The sequence below is a fragment of the Medicago truncatula genome, chromosome 6, assembly GCF_003473485.1.
Source record: "Medicago truncatula cultivar Jemalong A17 chromosome 6, MtrunA17r5.0-ANR, whole genome shotgun sequence".
Lineage (NCBI taxonomy): Eukaryota > Viridiplantae > Streptophyta > Magnoliopsida > Fabales > Fabaceae > Medicago > Medicago truncatula.
In genome coordinates, this window is record NC_053047.1 from 2,085,863 (window position 1) to 2,111,423 (window position 25,561).

A 25,561-nucleotide genomic window follows, 5' to 3' on the forward strand; every position below is an offset into this window, starting at 1 on the left:
ATAATTTTTTAAAAATTAACAAAATATGGTTAAGTTGTTTTCAGCTTATTAGAAAATTGATTATTCTAATCAATGTTCCCAAAACACAATTTTTTTTTTGAAAAGAACACTTTTTTCACTTTTAAAAAGTACAATACATGGTTTTTAAAATCATATTTTCTTTTATAATTGTTTAACAAGTGTCATGTCTCAGTGACACTTGTTAGCGTTTGCCATCAAAAATAAATTGATTCTACACCTTCAAATAAAAAAATTGATTCTAACTTAAGAAAAATATAAATAATTGCAACAACAACAAAAAAAGTCAAATCCAAGCATTAATAAATGAGTCAAACTCAATTTATTCATTTTTTCGTAAGTCAAACTCAAGTTTTAATTATTCACCTTAGCTCGACTATTTACACCCCCAATTCTAGAGTATTTGTGATTTAGATTCTCTCCATTGAAAATTATAAGTTTTCTCCATTTTCAATCTCCACCATTAAAATACAACAATCATTTTTCTTTGTAATTTAATTCTCACCTCTCTCATGATTGGTGATTGAGAATACACTTAAAATTCTTTGTAATTTAATTCTCGCCTTCTCAACCATTTTAATGATTGAGATTTCACTTAAAAAAATTTGAGAGAATTTCCAATAGAAAGAATTCAAACTCGAGTTTTTGTATATAAAATTTAAACATATACAACCGAATTAGTCTAGAGTCTAATAATATCGTATCGAAACGATGACCAACAGTAATGAAATAAGTTGAAACGACCGAACGAGTCATAACCAACCCTAACAATGTCCTAATTAAAATTGATCGGGCCATTTTGAAGACCCTACTCCATCTCTAAACTCAATAATTTACGGGTCAACTTAAGGAAAAAAATAATTTACTAGTTGAGACAATTCTTTTGCTCAAATTTTTGTGTGGGACAAGACAAGTTGGTTGCAAGTCGACACTATTGTGTCCGAAGGAGTCTTTGGGGTTGGACTAAGTCTTGCATACTCCTAAAATGAATACTTAAAACAATATTTTCAATAATGAAATTTTTTTAAGAAAAAAGAAATGTTGTAGCATTGAGGGAGGTGTGAAACCAACCTTCCTTTTCTTTAGTTTCTGGTTTCCACGCAATTTCAAACACCACTAGACTAAAATGGCCCACATTTAAACATCTTATTAAAGACAAAATAATTGTATATATATCTAATGTGTTATTTAAACAATCATGTGTATGATAACTTATGGAACAACCATAAATTTACAAAGAAAAATAGATATTGACAACAAAAAAACAAAGCATTAGAGAAATAAAATAAAAATATAATATAAGTATGAGAAAGAAAATTATCACAAAATAATCGTGCAAATATCATTTCTCATAAAAAAAAAAAAAAAATATCTTGTCTTTGATTTTAATATTATTTATTTCTATGTCCTAGTACTTGCTATTAAAAAAAGTATACACGCTTAGTTGACTATACTTGGTTCTTACCTATTACTACCCTTCTTAGCAATTGCACTTGCAATGACATTAATTTTCCAAAGACTATACTTCTTTTTTTGAGGGACAAAATATTCTATACCATTATTGTTCATCACATAACATAATCTTCCTAGCACTATGGCACAACTTCCACCTAAACTGTATGTAATAATAGAATAGAATATTATACCATTAGTACTGATTTATATTGCATAACACTTTTATTTTATTTATTTTAGTTAATTTTGTATTTGGATTATGATTGCAGATTTAGCAGTGGAATTGAGCATGCATCATTTGTGACAAGCTATCAAATCCTTAAAAAAGCATGGAATGTTATCTCATCTAATTATCAAGACATAGTTACAAATGATGGTGTTGGATTGTGTTGGAAAGTTTACAAAGAACAAAATCCTGATTTGACTATTATAGCCTTTGAAGCTACCAAAGATTCTTCCAATCTTCAAAGTGATTTGATTTCATCTTCTGATCTTAATAAGAAGAAGAATTTTCATCAGTTTGACTTTTTATGCTCTAAGAAGAACCCTTCTTTCTCTCTGAATAGCACTGCTTTTTCACTGTTTTATGATAATATTCAGAAGCTTGATGAGCTGAAATCTAAGGTATTTTCACTTTTTTGTTTTTGATTGTTTTTTTGAGCTTCTGATTCTAATTGAATTTTGATCTGAATTAAAAAAAAAAATAGTTAGTTTCTTGCAAATTTAGTGATTGATGTGTACAATGGTTAAGGATTCATGGTTAATAACACTCTTTTAAATTGAGTTGTTTAACTTTCCAATTAGTCTTAAATCTTAATCATCAAAATATTAAATTTCTTAAGACACAAAAAGCGATGAGTAAAGGGAGTTAGATTCTATGGAGGGCAATCTTAACACTTTAGAGGTCATGTTCTAATTTTAAAAATTGGACCCCTAATTAAAGGAAAGTGTTGTAGGATCCTAGAAATTATTTGAAGATAATGAAGCACCAAAAACTCAAAATTTGGACCTCAAAATATCGAGGTTCTGTGTTGTTGGTCTTTTTGCACACCATCATAACCGGCTCTGATTCTATGTAGCCGGGATACCCTCAATTCACGCACTCAGTACGTCGGTGGTCCTTTCATCTTTGGTCCGAAAGCACAGACTAAAGGGATTTAGATTCTAGGTAGTCCTTTAATGGTTTGTCTGATCTTAATCCAATGGTTACCAATACACTAACTGTGTGAGTGCAAGGGTATCCCAACTACAACGAATCCATTTCATTTGTTATGCATATGAGTAATAATGGTGGTATTTGTATGTTGCTGTTTTCATTTTTCAAATCTGGTTCCTTTTGGAGAAACAAGTGAATTGAAATTTGCATATTTATATGCCTTAAAATAGTGTTTAATCCAATGATTAACTTGTGTAAGCTTATTTATTGATGACATAAACTGGAGAGAGCTTATATGGGAACACCTTACGACATGTCCATAAGTTGTTTTCAACTTATTTCCATAATCTTTCCAAGACAGCTTAGGAAAACAACTTATATCTTATATGTAAAAATTGACTTTATTTTATCTTTTATTGTTAAAAGTGCTGAATTAAGTTGTTTATCCAAACACAGTCATCTTGTAATAATTATATTGACTAAATTTTTTCTTAAAGATATTGTACTCATATATATGCATATTACTAGCTTCTAGGCATATATTGTTCTTCATATCTAAATTCTAACGCAACAATCTTAATGCAGATTTTAGGTGCAGATCCAGTAACTCCATTGATTGTTACCGGAAGAGGCCTCGGAGGATCAATAGCTTCACTCTTCACAATATCACTATTAGACAACATTGGTTCAACAAAGAAGCGTCCACTATGCATCACATTTGGTTCACCTCTTGTTGGTGACAAGAAATTGCAACAAGCCATATCACGTAGTTCTAATTGGAATTCTTGCTTTATTCACGTTGTTTCTCGCAATGATCCTCTTCCAAGGCTATTCGTCACAAACTACATGCCTTTGGGAACATTTCTCTTTTGTTCTGATTCGGATTCTACTTGTTTTGAGAATCCTGATTCTAATTTGGAAATTCTCATTACATTAAGCAAAGTTCATGGTCAAAATCAAGGATTTGATTCAGCTGAGTATGGAAATATCGTCGAAAAACTCAGACGTAAAGCAATTTTCAAGGATTCTTTTCTGCTGGCCGGAGACAGGAACGATTCAGATTCACTTGCAGTTGGTATCAGTTTGCAGTTGCAACAGACACTAAGGTTGACACCACAATTGCTGGTATGTGAATATATTTTATCTTTTTCTTGAATAATAGATGTTGAAAATCATGGAATCATAGGGATGAAGATCATAGTTGTAAGCAAGATAGAGAGCATATGTGTATTTATGAGAAGAATACTCGTAGAAATTCATATTGAATGAGTATAGATTGAATAAAAGATGAGAAATGAGTAGATGTAGGGTCTTATTTATAAACCTCAGTTATACTAACTAATGTGGTTAACTAACTGAGTACATGTAATCATCCTACTACTATTGGTAAACTCAGATATTTCTTGACCTCATTTCTAAATTTTGACTTTGGATGCAGCAAGAGCATGATATTAATATCAATGTATTGGAAACAAAAATTAAAAAACTAGAAGACTTCATTCAAAAGAAGACATCATTTGATCCATCCAAGAAATTGAATGAAATGAAGCGACATATGGCGCAACTTGAATGGTACAAAATGAAAACAAAAAATCTTGACATAGGGTACTATGACAGCTACAAAAACAAGAACGCACAGTTTGATCATGATGTTGTTGTATTTCATAAAATACTCACAAATTATTGGGAAAAGATGGTTGAAGAAGCTGAACTGAAACCTCAAAGAGAAGGCGCTGCATTTCGTAATCGCTGGCTCTTCGGTGGAACTACATATAGAAGAATGGTTGAACCACTAGCTATTGCTCAGTACTATAGAGATGGTGGTAAAGATTATGTCAATAAACATAGATCCAAACACTTCAAAACTTTGGAGGAATGGTTAGAGGAAGACTCGACAAAAACTAAAAATGAATTAAACAGTACAAGTAAGAAGAAAGTGGAAGTGATTTTGACTATAGATTCTTGCTTTTGGGCACATGTTGAAGAGGCTATACTTGCATGCAAAGAGTTGAAAGAAGTGAAAGACAAAGAAGAGGTATTGAACAAATTGGTTGAATTTGAAGACTATGTTTATGGTTTGCTTAAGGATTATGCTGTGTCCCCTGAGATTTTCTTGAGGCAAAGTAGCTATATGAGTTGGTGGAAGGATTATAAAGCTATTAAGGGATCTTCATACACTTCAAAACTTGCTAATTTCATGAATGATGCTGGAAAGATTAAGCTTTATGGTTTGGGAGCTTATGATTTTCCTTGAAGTATGTTTGCTGCATAATAAAAGTGAGTCTTATATGTTGTAATAAATCAGGATTTGATCACATTCTTATGCTCTTATGAACCTTATTGATTAATAATGGAAGCTTTTTATCTTTGTTTTTCCATTGCAAATCAATCCTCTTTCTTAGAGAATTTGTCGTTCAGGTAAATAAATTTCTGTGCTATTTTTTTGGTGTTAACTCTCCGACTCCTAGGGACCTAGTAATTCGGAGTTCAATCAAAAAATTGTTCAAGCCAGGAATCAAATTTGAGTTCTCCCGAAGAATTCATCATTAGAAAAACTCATTAACCACTTGAGTTTAATCACTTGATTATTCCTGTGCTATTTAAACATAACTTACGAAGCATTTGCACTAACATTTCTAGTAGGAACCAAAAAGATATAGTAACAAATTGGACTCAAAATTTCAATAAATTGTAAATTAGCCTAAAAAATTAAAATAAAATAAAAAAATACAATTTGGAACCTCAATATTCTCAAACATTTTGGGTGTTTGCAAGCAACATGCTCATAATTTTCTTCCGGCTATATATATATATATTGATGGTTAGGCACTGACATATGCTATATTCTGGCCACTTGAAGTAAATCACTGCCTAACAATGGATCATTGAAATTGCAGTAATCCATAAGTAAATGTGCATTTGTTTCCACATGAAAATAAGCATATAGGAACAATATGGATGCAAAATATGAATGTTTTCACACGAGATTCAGCCCACTTTATCTCTTGTTCCTTTTTCTATACGGCCTATAATATTTTGAAAAGAAAAATTAAAATTGTCTGAAAAATTTCATGTCCACAAATATATAGGTGGAAGAATTCTTGGCCAGATTATACTTACCACATGACCAAACATTGAATTACAAGAGCCTCTTCCCTGAAAATGGGAGGGGTTAACACCCAACAAATATCCATGCATTATCAGATGCAGGTTGAATTGTTTTTTCTAAAGGTAAATAGATATATACAAACCTGAACGGGAAAAAACACTCTCCGGAATAGAACAGAATACAAAGAGAAAAGCTACATACAAGTCTGTGCCCTACAGGAACTCGGGGGACAAAACCAAAAACAGTGAAAAGTCACACCAAAAAGAAAAACACCGCACACAGGCCACTCCCGACACACCAAAAACAACCCCACCACAGATGCGGGTGGAATTGTGATAGAGAACTATTGAGTCTTCATCTAATTTTCTCATTCATACGGATTGGTGAATCGAATATCCTCCATACTACTTTTCAGCTTGAATACGTGAATTCCACTTTCTATAACCAATGCTTCCTCTATGCAACCCTCACACTTAAACGTAATCTCTGCATGGATCCATTCAGCTATTAAAAGTGCTTCGCCTAGTACAGATTCGAGTTTCATCTCTTGCAGTCGTAGATCATATAGATATGTATGATCTGGTTGTATCACGAGATTGAGATTGATACTGTCGATGTCAAACTCAATATCATATTTATAGATATTGGTTCTCAGATAGGCTGTTAATGAAGGAAAATCACTGTTGAGATGCTTGTTATCCATTGATTTACTAGCAACGAAGAGAGCTATGGAAGGGAACCTGTCACGAAACCAGAAAGAAATTGATGGTCCCTTGCTTTGTTGATCAAACCACTCTGGAATCCTAGCACTTCCTGCCAAACTAAACTCGGTGCCTCCATCTTCATGCACATCCTGTTATTTGTAAATAACTCACAAGTTTAGCAAGTAAAATCATTATGAAATATCAAATATGAAGTCAGATAGTTATATACAAAACCTGAGTAAGTAGCATGCTTCTACATGAGGAAGTCAATGAGTTGCAGTGTAATGCAGACAAGCATTTTAAACTTGGCGGAATCCCTGTAATTTCTTGGAGATACTTGCAATCATTCAAACAAAGTCTTTGTAAAAAGTGACACTCTTTGACCCATTCTGAAAGAATGGTGAGATTACTTCCCGATAGGTCTAAAACTTTCACATTGACAAACCTTCGAAGAAAATCGTTGACGGATTGCATTGCATGAGATGAAGAAATTGAACATTTGAAGACACCATGGAGCTTGGTTTATCATTCTCATGAGCATTAATCCAGGACAATTTATGAGGCATTCCACTTCAAACTATTCGTAGAGTATGGACCCTCACGAGATTTAGAAATGAACATGGAAATTGTTCTATGGAGGTGCCAACCAATTCAATGTATGTTATATCTTTCATATCTCCAAATATTTCTGGAAAACTCTTGAGATTATTACAATATGAAAGTGTTGTGAATTCCGGTCTCAAAGTCACACCAATACGAACTATGATGTGTGGAGCAAAGGAAAGTAGTAACCACTAACAAAGTGTGTGCAAGCAATAATCAACAATAACAGCACCTAGATCTAATCTAGGAATCAAAGTGAAAAAAAACATAAAACACAAGCACAAGATAAAAGGGAGAGAAGAGATAAACAAATACACCAAGAGATTGTTCACCCAGTTCGGTCCAAACTTGACCTACTCTGGAGGAGAGATTGAACTCTCCAATCCACTATCAATGAGTTCTTACAAAGAGATACAAAGGGTTACAAGAAATTAGCTTTGACAAGTTCACAAAGAACAACCCTAATTTCTACCATTTTTCCCAATCTCACCAATGAACAAGACACTCAATGATTTTCACTCACCAAGGTGTTTACAATGTTTCCCAACCCAAGAGAAACTCTAATCAAAGACCCTAAACCCTAGAGTTGCTCCCTTTGATTTCCCAAGTTTCTCTCTCTTCTAGCTCACCTTCAAATCTGCACAAGAACACTTAAATACTAGCCTTCCACTGATAAAATCGTGTCACGATTGGTACGTACGTCACAAGGTACGACCTGTCCTTATCTTGGAAACTTAACGAGCAAGTTTTACAATCGTGTCACGATTTCCCAAGATCGTGTCACGATTTGGCACCCTGCAAACCAGCTCACGGCATCACGAAATCGTGTCACGATGCCAAATTCATGTCCCGATTTCTCTGTTCTTCCAGACCACAAATTTGAAACCAAATCTCAACAGAAAGTTCAAGTTTTGGAAGAGATGTCAAATTTATGGGTGGAAAACTTGTAAGCTTGATGCAACCAATAACGTTCAAGATTTTGAGTTTATTCAAGAACCTTTCAGAATCGTGAAATGTAATTAAATTCCAACAATCTCGAATCGAAAGTATTTCCAAATTTAAGAGAACAGAACCAGATTTGTCAACTATCTGTGTTAAAGATTGACTGTAGTCTAAATTTAACTCTCTCATATGCTCGAACTTCTGCAACAAAAAGAGAGAAAAGAAAAAAAGTGAGTAATCTTAAAGTAGTGAGTTGGAACATAAGATGAGGAAAATGAAATGACTACACCTACTCCGAATAAGCTATGAAACTCAATTGTTGTAAGGCTACTCTCACGTAACCGGCATATGGAAAGTTCACATGGAAGAAAATCATATGGTAAATTCTGTGAAGGATATCTAGGCCAATCCAGCACTCTTAAACCATTTGGAAGATGTTGACAATCATTGGAAAACCGGCAATTTCGGATTTTTAAGAAGTATAACATTTCGTTTATGTATAATTGTTATGAAATTTTTAAGTTGGGAAAACGGAGTGTTACAGCTGACGTGGTACTTCACCACATGTGCATTGTTTTAATTAAAAATAAATTAAAAAAGCCACATATAAATTAAAGAATTAAATAAATGAAAAAAATAAATAATTAAAAAAATAAAAAAGAAAGAAAAAAAAGGAAGGAAATTGTGTTCCAAAATTTGATTCTAACTCTTCTTCCTCTCATCTCTCTAAAACACTGATTCAAGAACCTGCTCCATTGACAGAAGCATGGAAAAAGTTGAAAAAGGATGAGTAGCTCAATGCAAGCACGATAATGAAATAATGTTCTATTGAACAAAACGAAAGTTTCGTTTTTATCAAAAGAAAAAGGAGCATGTCACTTGCACTTTGACATATATAAAGGGCACAAAACAAGACAACTATATTAGTTGCATGTTGCTTATACATAACTTGAATAAGAATTACACCTTCATTGTTCCCTAACAATCCAATAGCTTGATATATTTATCATATAAATTCTTTTTTTCCTCCCTTACTCTATCGTTTCATATCTAGATATTTATTATAAACTGCTCAGTTATTTGTTAATTTGCAGTTATAAATGCAATATTATCAGTGTCAGCAAGAATAATGCAAGAATATCTAAATAATCCTTAATAGTATGAATATCTATTCTTGAATCAATTCTTGAATCAATTAAAAAATGTTTTAAAACTCCTCATCCGAGACACAATAACTCCTACATGTTACTTTGAATGCATGAATAAGAACTCCTTGTATTATCAATAAGAACTTCCTGAATGCTACAATTAGTTTACCTCTGTTTGAAAAATTAGAATGCCACTTTACTTCCTTGTGTTTCTGGTTACAATTCAAATACGAGAGAGATTCAATCGAAGCAAATCCATGGTGGTGCTTCAAGATTTTGGAACAAAGGGTTTTGGGAGAGAGAATCAGTGTTTTAGAGAGATGAGAGGAAAAAGAGGGAGAATCAGATTTTGGAACACGATTTCCTTCCTTTTTTTTCTTTCTTTTTTATTTTTTTTAATTATTTGTTGTTTTTTTTTCCATTTATTTATATGTGGTTTTTTTATTTATTTTTAATTAAAACAATGCACACGTGGCGGCTTTGAAGTGCCACGTTAGCATTGACCGAGTCAAAATTGATTTAGGGGGCCAAAACTGCCAAAGATCCAATACATAAGGGACTGTTTTGTATTTTAATTAGTAAGGGAGTCAAAATCGCTACTTCTTGAAACATAGGGGGCCAAAAGTGCAATTAAGCCTTCATTTTTAATATTATTTATTTTTATGTTCTAAGTACTTGTTGGTATTAAAAAAAGTACACGCTTGGTTTGACTATACTTCTTACCTATTACTACCCTTCTTGGCAATTGCACTTGCATTGACATCAATTTCCCAAAGACTATACTTCTTCTTTTGAGTGAAAAAAAATACCATACTTAATTGTCTTCAATTAACCAGTATACCATCCCAAATTTCCAATAACTCACTTCCTAGCACCATGGCACAACTTCCACCTAAACTGTAAGTAATAATACAATAGAATATTATACCATTATTACTGATTTATATTGCATAACACTATTATTTTATTTATTTTAGTTAATTTTTGTATTTGGATTATGGTTGCAGATTTAGCAGTGGAATTGAGCATGCATCATTTGTGACAAGCTATCAAATCCTTAAAAAAGCATGGAATGTTATCTCATCTAATTATCAAGACATAGTTACAAATGATGGTGTTGGATTGTGTTGGAAAGTTTACAAAGAACAAAATCCTGATTTGACTATTATAGCCTTTGAAGCTACCAAAGATTCTTCCAATCTTCAAAGTGATTTGATTTCATCTTCTGATCTTAATAAGAAGAAGAATTTTCATCAGTTTGACTTTTTATGCTCTAAGAAGAACCCTTCTTTCTCTCTGAATAGCACTGCTTTTTCACTGTTTTATGATAATATTCAGAAGCTTGATGAGCTGAAATCTAAGGTATTTTCACTTTTTTGTTTTTGATTGTTTTTTTGAGCTTCTGATTCTAATTGAATTTTGATCTGAATTAAAAAAAGTTGTTAGTTTCTTGCAAATTTAGCGATTGGTGTGTGAGATTCTATGGAGGACTATCTTAACCATAGTCACAAAATTCGCTGGACCCCTGAACCGCAAATTGGTTCTCCCGTACGGCCGGTTCGGCAGAATTCATCAACAATTCGCATGAATCAAGGAACCCAGCGAACCATTGTTTAATGAACAAAAACACAGCCTTGATAGCTAAAAAGATAATAATAAATAAATATTTAAACTAATTGACAGTGAGTGCATGTAGAAGTGTCAAATGGGTTGGCCTGACCAGCCCAGCACGAGTGGGCCAACTACATAAATGAGCCACCCCGACCCAATCATTTATAATTGAATCCTGCTCTTTATCAAAAAGGTTTTGCTCGTTTCCAAGTGAAATTATCAAAATACCCCTACGCATGTTAACTTACGCTAGTATTTTAGCTGGTGGGAACAAGTGTTAGTTTGGGTAGTAGGATTGATTTGGATCATGGTCCCCCCTTACCGTCATTGTACCGACAATTTTAATTACTTTTATATTCATGTCACATCATCTCTAAGAAAAAGCAGCCTAATTTACTATTTTATTCTCAGTCATGTATTGTCACATGAGAAATGATATTTGTACAATCAATTTGTGACAATTTTCTCTCTCATACTTACATTATCCTTTTATTCTCTCTCTTCCTTTTTCTCTCTCCAATGTTTTTAACCAATGAAAAGAGAAAGAAAATAAGTTGTCTCAAATGATTGTTAAAATATCACTACTCTCGTCACATATGCATGTTTCTTCTTCCAAATTCGTGTCGCAAGCTAGGATGTCGACACCACTCTCCACACGTGATTTCCCTGAGCCACGAGAAAAGCATTATTAATTTGTTGTTTGTTAATGAGTTTGATGAGTCAAGTTCATCATAAAGTTTCTTCTACAACTTCTACATATGAATTTCATTAGATTCCAATATTCTTAATTCAAGCTATCATAGTGGATGGTGCGTTTGTTGTTGGGAGAAATACCTGAATGCATTGTCTTTTTGGAAAAAGGAATGGAGAACACGCTAAGGCCTTACTTTGAGCTGACAAATGCACTATGAAAATGCACTATCATGGTATTCTTCTGACAATTGCACAATTATGTTTTTGCTAAAATAAGATTGGATGGTCATAAAAATGTAAATAATTTTTACATTAACATTGAATATTAATAAAACTTCCTTTGATTGAATTGAATTTATAATTTATAAACTTTAGAATTTTAAGACTTTGAGGTAAATTCATTCATTTTTATTAAGTTTAGTTATTTAACTATTTTTTATTAATAAATTTTAGGCTTAATAGCAGTTTTGATCCTCTAAGTATCATAAAGTTGCGATTTTGGCCCCTAATAAAGTAAAATACAGTTCAGCCCCCTAAGTACTGTCCCTTTTGCAATTGTGCCCCCGGACTAATTTTGACCAAGTCAATGTTGATCTGGACGACGTGTGTAATTTTTTTTAATTATTAAAAAAAATTATTTTTTTACACGCATGGCGTCCACGTTAGCATTGTCTTGGTCAAAATTGGCATGGGCACAAAACTGCAAAAGGGACAGTACTTAGGGGGCTGGATTGTATTTTATTTTGTTAGGGTGTCAAAATCGCAACTTCCTGATACTCAGGGGGCCAAAACTGCTATTAAGCATAAATTTTAAATTAGTTGATAATTTTTTCAAAAAATAGTGTTTTTACCAAAAAATAATCAAATAAAAATATTGATAATGGGCCAGCCCGACCCCATTTTTATGTGGGACAAATGGGCTTGGGCCAAAAAAACCAAGTGCATTTTGGACCATTCTTTTTGGCTCGGCCCAAAATATGGGCTAATGGGCCGGCTTGGCTTTACAGCTCTAGGTGCATGGTCCTCACCTTGGAAAAGCAAGGTCTCACTGGTCCCACCAATTCAATGTTATCCCAATGCACATCAAAGGATAGTAGTACAAGGCATATTTATATTGAAGTTTCCCTAGAGTAAGCTCAATTTTCCATGTGGGACTAGCATGTATATATATTTGACAAACAACACTTGCTATATCTCTGTTAGCTAATCTCTTTTCCCATGAGTAAAGATATTTAAACAATTTTTTTGCTACAACTTTTGTGACAACCTTGATGTGCTCTCTTTTCATTGGTCAAAAACAATGGAGAGAGAAAAAGGAAGAGAGAGAATAAGAAGATAATGCGAGTATGAGAGATAAAGTTGTACAAAAATGGTTGTACAAATATCATTTCTCTTTTCTCACCTGGGCTACTATTTTTTACTCCTAGCGTACCAATTATTATATTTGAACGTACCAATTATGTATACCCCTTACATACCTGATTTTTTGAAAGTTGTGAACCGCGTACCTGAACCCATGTCACATACCAAATCGAATTACGAATTGTGTCACTTTGATTCTATCATTAAATGAGTCTCACTATCATTAATTATTTTTAAAAAAAATTGTGTCTTTGTCTCTTCAAATAGAAGAAATGGAAAAGAGATTAAATGAAGAAGATTTTAACTCGATCTTAACACTCGAGAGGTCATGTTCTAATTTTAAAAAGTTGACCATAATAAAAGGAAAGTGTTGTTGGACCCTAGAAATTAATTGAAGATATTATATATTTACCAAATGAAGCACCAAAAACTCAAAATTTGGACCTCAAAATATCGAGGTCATGTGTTGTTAGTCTTCTTGCACACCATCATAATCAGCTCTGATTATATGTAGTTGGGATACCCTCAATTCAGACATTCAGTATGTCGGTGGTCCTTTTATCTTTGGTCCGAAAGCACATACTAAAGCGATTTAGACAAGGGCGGAGGGACTGGGGTGGCCAAGGGAGGCCATGGTCCCCCAATTTTCTTATAAATAATTTTATACTACTAATATATTGCTATTTAACTATAAATGTCAATGTGGTTCTCCATCATTAGCACTTTCATTTGAAGTCTTAAGTCTTATATTATATGAACATTAAGCCTTTGTCCTTTATAACTAAAAAAGAGTCATTTAACTATGTCAAGTATAAAAGCAACAATAGAATAAAATATAAAAAGTTACTCTTTTCACTTTCATTTTTTCTCCCAGCTATCCGAAAATACCAAAATACTTTCGACATAGTTAACTATCATTCAAGAAACTTTTAAAATCAATTAAATCGATTTAAAAAGTAATTAACCTATCTGAAAAGTGTCGAACGATATTTCAATATGCCGGAGAGGCGAACGAAAGTTAAAGTCGCTCGACCAACGATAGTTGCGAAAATGAGAAATTTTGAAAGTGACAAGAGTAAAAAAGGGCAACCCGGTGCACTAAAGCTCCCGAATATATAGGGTCCGGGAAGGGGTCCCACCATTATTGGTGTATTGTACGCAACCTTATCCTGTATTTTACACAAGAGGTTGTTTCCAGGACTTGAACCCGTGACCTTTCAGTCACATAACAACAACTTTACTAGTTGCGCAAGGTTACAAGAGTAACTTTCATAAAATAAATCAAGTAAGAAGTAAATCTAATTTTTCTATCTTCTTCCAATATTAACTTCAAATGTAGCTTAAATTTCTCAATATGCAGTACATTTGAACTTTTGTTGTTTAACCAGAGTATACATTTTAAACTTGGTCCCCCCATTGTTTAATTTCTGGCTCCGCCCCTGGATTTAGATTCTATGTAGTCGTTTAATGGTTTGTCTGATATTAATCCAATGGTCACCAATACCCTAACTGTGTGAATGCAAGGATATCCCAACTGCAACGGATCCATTTCATTTGTTGTGCATAGGAGTAATAATGATGATATTATTTTTTTTTAGAGAAATAATGATGATATTTGTGTGTTGCTGTTTTCATTTTTCAAATCTAGTTCCTTTTCGAGAAACAAGTGATTCGGAATTTGCATATTTATGCCTTAAAACAGTGTTTAACATAAAAATATGAAAAGGGCATACTTTGAATTCTGTAGAGACTAACTTGTGTAAGCTTATTTACCGGTGACATAAGCCCTTGTAAGACTGTTTGAGAGAGCTTATGTGGAAGCACCTTATGATATGTCCATAAGTTGTTTTCAGCTTATTTCCATAATCTCTATTTTATCTTTTATTGTTAAAAGTGTTTGATTATGTTGTTTATCCAAACACAGTCATCTTGTAACAATAATGGACATCTTATGCACATTCCTAGCTTCTAGGCATATATTGTTCTTCATACCTGAATCCTTATGCAACAATCTTAATGCAGATTTTAGGTGCATATCCAGGAACTCCATTAATTGTTACTGGAAAAGGCCTCGGAGGATCAATAGCTTCACTCTTCACAATATCACTATTAGACAACATTGGTTCAACAAAGAATCGACCACTATGCATCACATTTGGTTCACCTCTTGTTGGTGACAGGAAGTTGCAACGAGCCATATCACGTAGTTCGAATTGGAATTCTTGCTTTATTAATGTTGTTTTTTGCAATGATCCACATCCGAGGCTATTCATCACAAACTACATGCCTTTTGGAACATTTCTCTTTTGTTCTGATTCAGGTTCTACTTGTTTTGAGAATCCCGAATCAAATTTGGAAATAATAGTGACATTAAGCAAAATGCATGGTCAAAATCAAGGATTCAAATTAGATGAGTACGGAAGTATAGTCGAAAATCTCAGACGTAGAGCATTTTTTAAGGATGTTTCTACGCCGGCTGGAGACAGGACTCATTCAGATAAACTTGTGATTGGTATCAGTTTGCAGTTGCAAGCACTAGGATTGACACCAAACATTCTGGTATGTGAATATCTTTTATCTTTTAGATCAACTTTTCGTAGTTTATTGGAGCTTGTTAATTAAGACCCTGTGAGTTATTTCTATAACAAGAGGTAAAAGTAAGAATGTCAAACTGTTTTCGTGTAAGTTATGAGATGTCTTCATAAACTATCCTGGAGAGCTTATGAAAACAAGTGAAAAATAGCTTAGGAACATGTCAAGTTTTTATGTCAGTAAATAAGTTAAAATAAATTAATCCAAGCAGAATTTAAATTGGTTTACGATTCGTTGCTTAAGTCCTAATAAGATTATGAATGCTTCTTGACCTCATTTCTAAAATTTACTTTGGATGCAGCAAGAGCTTGACATTGATGTCAATGCTCTAGAAACAAAGATAAAAAGACTAGAACAATTTTTAATCTTTCAAAAGAAGACATCATTTGATCCATCCAAGAAACTGAATGAAATGAGGCGACATATGGCGCAACTTGAATGGTACAGAAAGAAAACAAAAAATCTTGACATAGGGTACTATGACAGCTACAAAAACAAGAACGTATCAGCTGATTATGAAGTTGATTGGTATTTAAAAAGCATCATATTTTTTTGGGAAAAGATGGTTGAAGAAGCTGATCTGAAGCCTCAAAGAGAAGGCGCTGCATTTCGTACTCGCTGGCTCTTCGGTGGAACTACATATAGAAGAATGGTTGAACCACTAGCTATTGCTCAATACTATAGAGACGGTGGTAAAGATTATATCAATAAACAAAGATCCAAACACTTCAAAGCTTTGGAGGAATGGTTAGAGGAAGGCCAGACAAAAGCTAAAATTGAATCAAATCGTATAAATAGGAAGAATGTGGAAGTGATTTTGACTATAGATTCTTGCTTTTGGGCACATGTTGAAGAGGCTATACTTGCATGCAAAGAGTTGAAGGTTGTGAAATACAAAGAAGAGGTATTGAATAAATTGGTTGAATTTGAAAACTATGTTTATGGTTTGCTTAAGGATTATGTTGTGTCTCCTGAGATTTTCTTGAGGCAAAGTAGCTATATGAGTTGGTGGAATAATTATAAAGTTGTTAAGGGATCTTCATACACTTCAAAACTTGCTAATTTCATGAATGATGCTGGAAACATTAAGCTGTATGGTTTGGGAGGTTATGACTTTCCTTGAAGTATGTTTGTTGCATAATAAAACTGAGTCTTATATGTTGTAATAAATCAGGATTTGATCACATTCTTATGCTCTTATGAACCTTATTGATTAATAATGGAAGCTTTTTATCTTTGTTTTTCCGTTGCAAATCAATCCTCTTTCTTAGAGAATTTGTCGTTCAGGTAAATAAATTTCTGTGCTATTTTTTTTGGTGTTAACTCTCCGATTCCTAGGGGCCTAGTATGTTGAAATGTGTAAATGACAAAGATCAAAGAATCACAAATACTCCCATCTCTCTTATATGAAATGAAGAAAGAATTTTTTTTGGTTGGTTTAGCACTAGGATTAGAATATGTTTCCTCATAATATCTATCTTATACAGGAGCAAGAAAAGGGTTGGACTACACACACTCACTTGAAACTTGGTTGTTGAGTTGAATAAGGATTACGAGAAATGCTTAAGTTTGTGATTAATGTGCGCTCGAAATTTAAGCCCTTGAGGAGACATGTGTTTTAATTAAATTGTCATATGATAATATTGTTTTGTGCTACCATGTTTATGCCTTTTGCTTGAGGACAAGCAAAGATTCAAGTGTGGGGGAGTTTGATGAGTCAATCAATAATTAGATATTTTAGTTTAATATCTAGTTTCGTTTTGGGTTAATGGTGTTTTACCCCCTGTAATATAGGTCATTTTTTGTTTTCCCCATGTAAAATATTTTTTTTGATTTACCCCCTGTAAAATTTTTTTTTTTTTGGAATACCCCATAGGTCATATAAAAACGAAAAAATTCTGCAAAAAAAAAAATAAAGTCGTTTTTTTATGACCTATTAGGGGGTATTCCAAAAAAAAAAAAAAATTACAGGGGGTAAATCAAAAAAAATATTTTACAGGGGGAAAACAAAAAATAACCTATATTACAGGGGTAAAGCACCATTAACCCTTTCGTTTTAATTAGATTTTAGTTTATTATTTTTTAATATTATTTCCTTTTTGAGCTATTTTACTTCAATTGCATTTTATTATATTTCAGGAATGAATATTTGATGGATTGAGTCTTGGAGCAAAAGAAAGGGGTTTTGGAGCTGATTCGGTACGAAAATACGAAGATTCAGAGATAAAAATATATCTCCCTCAAGTCAGAAACTTGGCACGGCCTGTGCTAAGGTTGGCACGGCCGTGCCACCTCCCAGGACAACTTTTGCTGCTTTTGCTTATATTCTAAGCTACTCTATTTGGTTTTACGACAAAACCCTTTGCTTGTGGAACATTCTAGTTATGTAATTGCTTAGATTTTAAGTCGAATGTTACCTATAAATAGAGTAGCTAGTCATCACAAATATTCATCTTTTCTTGAGGTTTATATACATGTTATTTGGTTTTTTTGAATTTTGAATGTGGCGTAGCCTCTATTTCTTGAATAAATGTATTATTCGCATGTTTAATTGCTTTAATAAAAATAGGAGTGTTACACCACTTGCATAAAATGATTGGGCCATGTGACATTCCGTTAGTTTTGCTTCTTTTTTTTAACAGAAAGTTAACAAAGGGACCAATGTCAATATTTTTACAAAGTGCAGGGACTAAAACCAAACAAAAAAAAGTGCAGGGATCAATCCCAAAATATGATGAAATTGCAGGGACCAATGACACATTTAAGCCTAAAGTTATTAGAAAAAACATATGTTTCTGTGTTTTTTCACATGACGAATGACTTCATTGAAAATTTTTTAACAAAAATATGAACTATTTTAAAATATTAAGAGTCTGAGACTAATTTGAGAATCAATTACAAAAGACATAGATCAATTTGATGGTTTACTCAATATTTTTTTTTCCTAAAAAAAGAAGTATAGTCTTTGGAAAATTGATGTCATTGCAAGTGCAATTGCTAGGAAGGGGAGTAATAGGTAAGAAGTATAGTCAACCAAGCGTGTCTACTTTTTTTAATAGCAAGTACTTAGGAGCGACATAGATGAATGGTTTGAGACAATCTTGGACATAGAAATAAATAATATTAAAATGAAAGACAAGATATTTTTTTATAAAAAATGATATTTACACGATTATTTTATGATAATTTTATTTCTCATATTATGTTTTTACTTTATTTCTTTAGTGCATTATTTTTTATCAATATCTACTTTTTTACGTAAATTTATAGTTGTTTCATAAGAAATTATACATAGATTGTTCAAATAACACATTATCATTGATACAATTATTTTGTCTTTAATAAGATGTTTGGATGTGGGCCATTTTAGTCTAGTGGTGTTTGAAATTGTGTGAAAGCTAGAAACTAAAGAAAACGAAGGTTGTTTTCACATCTCCCTCAATGCTACGACATTTCTCTTTTTCTTAAAAAAATTCAATTATTGAAAGTATTGTTTAAAGTATTCATTTTAGGAGTGACCAAGACTGAGTCCAACCCAAAGACTCCTTCAGACACAGTAATTTCGAGTTGCAACCAACTTGCCTTGTCCCAAACAAAATATGGGCAAACGAATTGTCTCAAATAGTATTCTTTCTTCCTCCCATTAAAAAATATTTGAATTCTGCTCTTTACCTAACAAAAATCACTTACACTCAACTGAACTTTCCAAAATATCTCTGCGTGAGTTAACTCACGTATGTGTTAAAATTAAGTCACGTTTTTTTACACTTGTGTGAGTTAACTCACACATGAGTATTTTAGAAAGTTTAGTGGGGTGCGAGTAATTTTTGTTGGATAAATAGCATAATTCAAAATATTTGAGTTGACCTAAATTATCGAGACTATTCTTAACATGCACATTCATAGTTAAATAGTTTGAGAATATTCTTAGAAGAGAACTGGATTCTTTTCACAAGTCTTATCATTAGAACTATTTTAAAATTTTAATAGTGGTATTTATACATATACAATTTTATTTTCCACGACTTACATTTTATGGCTCAATTTTTGAGTCCCACGTCGAGTAGATAAAAGTGTTTGGGTTGAGCTCTCTTCATGAATTTAAATCCGAACAATTGGTGCTCTCGTTGAGAGTTAGACCACAGAAAGGATCACCCATAGGTTGGATTAAGGTGTTCCACCGAATACTAATAAGTGAGTGAAGCCATCAAAGGTCATGGACGTCAGCTAATAGTGGACATCGGCTCATAAAGGGCGTGATAATGTTATAAATCCCATATCGAGTATATAAAAGTGTTTGATGTGATATTTAAGCCATGATATTTTCTCACATTGAACTAGTCTTTTGAGTAAAACTCTCCGTATACTAGGAGTATATTAGAAGTAGACACACTTGGTTGGTTGACTTTGCAATTGTAGTAGTTGCAATGACATAAATTTTCCAAAGACTATACTTCTTTTTTTTTTTTTTTGGTAGATCCAAAGACTATACTTCTTCTCCTACTTCAACCATATAATATATATACCATATCAATTCTCATATCTCATTTCTCATACCTCTATTCTCATGGCTATGCCACAATCATCTTCCTCCTCTTCTTCATCCTCCTCCAAATTCACCTATAACGTGTTCCTAAGTTTCAGAGGAGCTGACACTCGCCATGGTTTTACCGGCAATCTTTACGATGCTCTATGTAAAAGTGGAGTCCACACTTTCAAGGATGACGAGGAGCTTCAACGAGGGGGTGAAATAACAGCATCACTTATGAAAGCCATTGAAGAGTCCAGAATTTTCATCCCTGTTTTCTCAAAGAACTATGCTTCTTCTTCATTTTGTTTGGACGAACTTGTCCACATCATTCGTTACTCCAAGTCAAAGGGACGCCTGGTTCTACCAGTTTTCTATGATATTGCTCCTACTCATGTACGAAAGCAGACTGGGAGCATCGGTGAAGAACTTGCGAAGCATCAAGAGAAGTTCCAAAAGAATATGGAAAGGCTGCAGGAATGGAAGATGGCTCTTAAAGAAGCAGCTGAGCTTTCCGGCCACCACTTCAATCTTGCGGGGTACTCCACTTCATTCTTTGTTTCTTATATTATCCATTGTCTCATCATTTAATCTTATAACTTGAATGGGAAAAGATTTTAGAATTAATTGAATCTTAGGGATAATAACGATCATCATACGGGTTCAGTAAGTTTTTGATTTTATATAAATCTCAACTTTCGTTTTTTGTTCTCTAAAAATTTACAGACGACCTGACATTCGCGATGGTTTTACCGGCAATCTTTACGATGCTCTACGTAAAAGTGGAGTCCACACTTTCATGGATGACGAAGAGCTTCAACGAGGGGGTGAAATAACACCATCGCTTGTGAAAGCCATTGAAGAATCCAGAATTTTCATCCCTGTTTTCTCAAAGGACTATGCTTCTTCTTCATTTTGTTTGGACGAACTTGTCCATATCATTCGTTGCTCCAAGTCAAAGGGACGCCCGGTTCTGCCAGTTTTCTGTAACATAGATCCTAATCATGTACGAAATCAGACTGGGAGCATCGGTGAAGAACTGGCAAAGCATCAAGAGAAGTTCCAAAAGAATATGAAAAGGCTGCGGGAATGGAAGAAAGCTCTTAAACAAGCAGCTGATCTTTCCGGCTACCACTTCGATCTTGCTGGGTACACCACTTCATTCTTTGTTTCTTATATTATCCATTGTCTCATCGTTTAATCTTGAAACAGGAAATTATTTGAATTGTAGTAACATCAATAATGATAACGATAATATGATTATCAAATTGTGATGCAATGACTAATACTTATCTGATTGTATTGGATAGGACTGAATATGAATCCAATTTTATTCAAGGCATAGTTAAAGAGGTCTCCCGCAGGATCGATCGTGTACCTCTACATGTTACAGAGTTCCCTGTTGGCCTGGAATCTCAAGTACTAAAAGTAAAGTCACTTATGGACGTTGGATGCCATGATGGTGCCCAGATGATTGGGATCCATGGGATTGGCGGAATAGGCAAAACAACACTTGCAAAAGAGATTTATAATCGGATTTATGATCAATTTGACAAGGTGTGTTTCCTACATGACGTGAGAGAAATTTGTTCGACTAAATATGGCTTAGTACATCTCCAGGAGCAACTCCTCTTCCAAACAGTTGGGCTAAACGATAAGCTAGGACATGTCAGTGAGGGAATTCAATTCATAAAGGAAAGACTACAACAGAAGAAGGTTTTGTTGATTCTTGATGATGTTGACCAACCAGACCAGCTGAAGGCTTTGGCTGGAGATCTTAATTGGTTTTGCGGTGGTAGCAAGGTGATCGTTACCACCCGAGATAAACATTTGTTAGCAAGTTATGGGGTTGAAAAAACATATGAAGTGAATGGGTTAAATGAGAAAGATGCACTTGACTTGTTGAGGTGGAAGGTTTGTAAAAGTAACAAAATTGGTTCCAGTTATGAGGGCATTTTAGAACATGCATCAAGATATTCCTCTGGCCTTCCATTAGCTTTAGAAGTAGTGGGTTCTGACTTGTCTGGAAAGTCTAAAGACGAATGGAGTTCTACATTGGCTCGATATGAAAGGACTGTTCCTAAAAACATCCAACAGATACTTAAAGTCAGCTTTGATGCTTTGCAGGAGGAAGATAAGAGTCTCTTTCTCGACATTGCTTGTTTTTTCAAAGGATGTAGACTGGAAGAGTTCCAAGATATACTTGATGCTCATTATACTTATTGCATCAAAAATCATATTGGAGTGTTGGTTGAAAAATCACTCATAAAGATTATTGGGGGTTGTGTGACATTACATGACTTGATAGAGGAAATGGGTAAAGAAATCGTACGACAAGAATCACCAAAAGAGCCTGGAAAACGTAGTAGGTTGTGGTCCCATGAAGATATAGTTCCTGTTTTACATGCAAATTCGGTGAGTAAGAATAATGCATGTATATGTGTATATAAACACTCAACTTTTTATCTTCAACCTTGATTTTGTCTTTTTGATTATCAGTGCTACTAATGCTAATGTAAATTTCCCTATATGTACGTGTTAAGTTTGTAATATTTTTGTTTACTTGGTTATGGTTTTTTTTTAATAGGGAACAAGAAAAATTGAAATATTATACCTGAATTTCTCATTGTCTAAAGAAGAAGAGGTAGAATGGAAAGGAGATGAATTGAAGAAGATGGAAAATCTTAGAACAATTATCATCCGAAATTGCCCCTTTTCCAAAGGTTGTCAACATCTTCCAAATGGTTTGAGAGTGCTGGATTGGCCTAAATACCCTTCAGAGAATTTACCATCTGATTTTTTTCCAAGGAAACTTTCCATATGCAGGTTACGTGAAAGTAGCCTTACAACATTTGAGTTTCCTAGCTCATCCAAAGTAGGTGTAATGTTTTCATTTTCCTCATCTTGTGTACCAACTCACTACTGTAAGATTACTCATTTTTTCTCTTCTCTCTCTCTTTTTTATTTTTTGCAGAAGTTCTTGTGCATGAGAGAGTTAAATTTAGACCACAATCAATCTTTAACACAGATACTTGACATATCTGGTCTCTTAAATTTGGAAATACTGTCATTTCGAGATTGTTCGAATTTAATTACAATTCACAATTCGATTGGGTTTTTGAATAAACTCAAAATCTTGAACGTTACTGGCTGCAGCAAGCTGAGTAGTTTTCCACCCATAAAGTTGACATCTCTTCTAAAACTTGAACTTTCACATTGTAATAATCTCAAGAGTTTTCCAGAAATATTAGGAGATATGAAACATATAACATACATTGAATTGGTTGGTACTTCCATAGAACAATTTCCATTTTCCTTTCAAAATCTCTCCATGGTCCATACTTTACAAATATTTGGAAGTGGAAAGCCTCATAATTTGTCTTGGATTAATGCTCGTGAAAATGATATACCGAGCTCCACGGTGTATTCAAATGTTCAATTTCTTCATCTCATAGAATGCAATCCATCAAATGATTTTCTTCGAAGGTTTGTCAATGTGGAAGTTTTAGACCTATCGGGAAGTAATCTCACCGTTCTTTCAAAATGCCTCAAAGAGTGTCACTTTTTACAAAGACTTTGTTTGAATGATTGCAAGTATCTCCAAGAAATTACAGGGATTCCGCCAAGTTTAAAACGTTTGTCTGCATTACAATGCAATTCACTGACTTCCTCATGTAGAAGCATGCTACTTAGTCAGGTTTTGTATTTTGTTTTATATCTATTTGACTTCATTTTTAATATTTCATAATGATTTTTCTTGCTAAACTTGTTAGTTCTTTACAAATAACAGCATTTGCATGAAGATGGAGGCACCGAGTTTAGTTTGGCAGGAAGTGCTAGGGTTCCAGAGTGGTTTGATCACCAAAGCGAGGGACCATCAATTTCTTTTTGGTTTCGTGGCAGGTTCCCTTCCATAGCTCTCTTCGTTGCTAGTCTATCAACGGATAACAGGCATCCCAACAGTGATTTTCTTTCATTAACAGCCCATCTGAGAACCTATACCGATGGTATTGAGTTTGACATCAACAGTGTCGATCTCAATCTCGTGATACAACCAGATCATACATATCTATATGATCTGCGACAGCAAGTGATGGAACTCGAATCTGACCTGGAGAAAACAGATTTAATAGATGAATGGATCCATGCAGAGATTACGTTTAAGTGTGAGGGCGGCAGAGAGGAAGAATTGTTTATAGAAAGTGGAGTTCACGTATTCAAGCTGAAAACTAGTATGGAGGATATTCGATTTACCAATCCGCATAATTGAGAAAGTTTCAAACCCAACAAAGTAGAAATATTTTCTTCCATCTTCATTTAGAGTCTCTTAGCTTTTACTTCTAGTAATTATGTTGTCATTGAGCCTTTTGGAGGTTGTCATCAACTTTGGCCCTCAGATTTAGAGTTCATGGTTTTTGTTGTTGTAACATCTGAGACAATAATTTCATCGGTATTGGTTTTCAATAACAAGTGAAAACAAAATAATTGTGTCTCAAAATTAAGTTCATGTTTGTTTTTCCTTGTTTGCAACACTAATTAAGTCACCGTCAACCATCTTTTGTGTTTTGATAAACTTTTTTCAAGTATGTGAAATAAGCCAATTCTATGGTGCACAAGAGACAAATCTTGCATCATGTAGAAGCTAGTTTCTACCTTTGGATCAATAAATCTTACAATTAAATTAAATGAAATATGATATGATTTTTTAATTCAATTTTGGAAAAAACATTTGTCCATGAAGTAAGATCATTTTCCTTATGTATGTTAGACAAATTCCTTAGGATAAGTTTTAGAGTACTTTCCTACCAAATTTAGATGTTTACATGACCACTCTAAAATCTAATAATGTGTCTAAAACAACGATTGAAAATAAACTTCCCATGATTTTTTTACTTTTTTGACAAAAAAAACAATCAAAAGTTTTCCTCATATATAAAAAAAAATAAAAATAAATAAAAATAAAAAAAGGAATGTTGTACCACTGAGGGAGGTGTGAAAAGAAGCTCCCTTTACTTTAGTTTCTACATAATTTCAAACACCCGTTCAAAATAGCCCACATCCAAACTTGCAAAATAATTGTATAAAGAAAATACGAAGATTCTACCTCATCCTTCACATCTGATTGAGACTATAAAATCCAAAAATGTTGTAGGATGTTGGAGTGTATTTTTAACGTGTTTTTATACCGTTCAGATTTTATGATTCAAATTATCGTACTGAATGGAATAAGAAACTATCAAAAATATATTGCCTTTCGTTTCATTCATTTTAATCTATATCTATATTATATAAATTTAGGACCTGTTTCATGTCCCTTAATGGAAATAATTTTCTTCTCTTCTTTTCTTGACATGTGTCACCACATTTCAATGTTTTAGGATTTCATTCAAGTCACGACATGTGGCACTCTTTTTTTTAAAAAATAGGCTAAAATGAAATATATTACCACATCAACAAGGTCTTCCTAGCACAAGGTGTGCTAAGGAAGAAACACCAAAATACAAATTGTCTACAACAAAAGTACAGTGATCGCCACCAAACAACAACAAATCAAAAAAGAGTTAACCATTACCCAACACCTAAAATAGTAAACGGACAGAGCCACCACCCATGATAATTAGACATGTGGCACTCTAATAT

General features: G+C 33.5%; 4 protein-coding genes across 4 annotated transcripts; 3 read left to right on the forward strand and 1 right to left on the reverse strand.

The window, feature by feature from the left end:
• The first annotated feature begins 1,467 nt into the window (after nucleotides 1-1,467).
• LOC25495233 (senescence-associated carboxylesterase 101) lies at nucleotides 1,468-5,014 on the forward strand. Its single transcript, XM_013595420.3, has 4 exons — nucleotides 1,468-1,635; nucleotides 1,743-2,097; nucleotides 3,215-3,754; nucleotides 4,068-5,014. The coding sequence occupies exons 1-4, from the start codon at nucleotides 1,613-1,615 to the stop codon at nucleotides 4,881-4,883; spliced, it is 1,734 nt and encodes a 577-aa protein (XP_013450874.1). The 5' UTR covers nucleotides 1,468-1,612; the 3' UTR covers nucleotides 4,884-5,014.
• Nucleotides 5,015-6,105: 1,091 nt separating this feature from the next.
• Nucleotides 6,106-7,319, reverse strand: LOC25495235 (uncharacterized). Its single transcript, XM_024785815.2, has 2 exons — nucleotides 6,677-7,319; nucleotides 6,106-6,591 (listed from the first exon to the last, which is right to left on the reverse strand). The coding sequence occupies exons 1-2, from the start codon at nucleotides 6,914-6,916 to the stop codon at nucleotides 6,106-6,108; spliced, it is 726 nt and encodes a 241-aa protein (XP_024641583.1). The 5' UTR covers nucleotides 6,917-7,319.
• A 2,527-nt stretch (nucleotides 7,320-9,846) lies between these two features.
• Nucleotides 9,847-16,647, forward strand: LOC25495237 (senescence-associated carboxylesterase 101). Its single transcript, XM_013595424.3, has 4 exons — nucleotides 9,847-10,034; nucleotides 10,143-10,497; nucleotides 14,824-15,360; nucleotides 15,695-16,647. Exons 1-4 carry the CDS (start codon nucleotides 10,012-10,014, stop codon nucleotides 16,514-16,516), a joined length of 1,737 nt encoding a protein of 578 aa, XP_013450878.2. The 5' UTR covers nucleotides 9,847-10,011; the 3' UTR covers nucleotides 16,517-16,647.
• Nucleotides 16,648-18,824: 2,177 nt separating this feature from the next.
• On the forward strand, nucleotides 18,825-24,439 carry LOC11433967 (TMV resistance protein N). Its single transcript, XM_024785374.2, has 7 exons — nucleotides 18,825-18,976; nucleotides 19,924-20,460; nucleotides 20,648-21,070; nucleotides 21,232-22,336; nucleotides 22,509-22,796; nucleotides 22,896-23,618; nucleotides 23,712-24,439. Exons 2-7 carry the CDS (start codon nucleotides 19,961-19,963, stop codon nucleotides 24,189-24,191), a joined length of 3,519 nt encoding a protein of 1,172 aa, XP_024641142.1. The 5' UTR covers nucleotides 18,825-18,976; nucleotides 19,924-19,960; the 3' UTR covers nucleotides 24,192-24,439.
• Nucleotides 24,440-25,561: the final 1,122 nt, after the last annotated feature.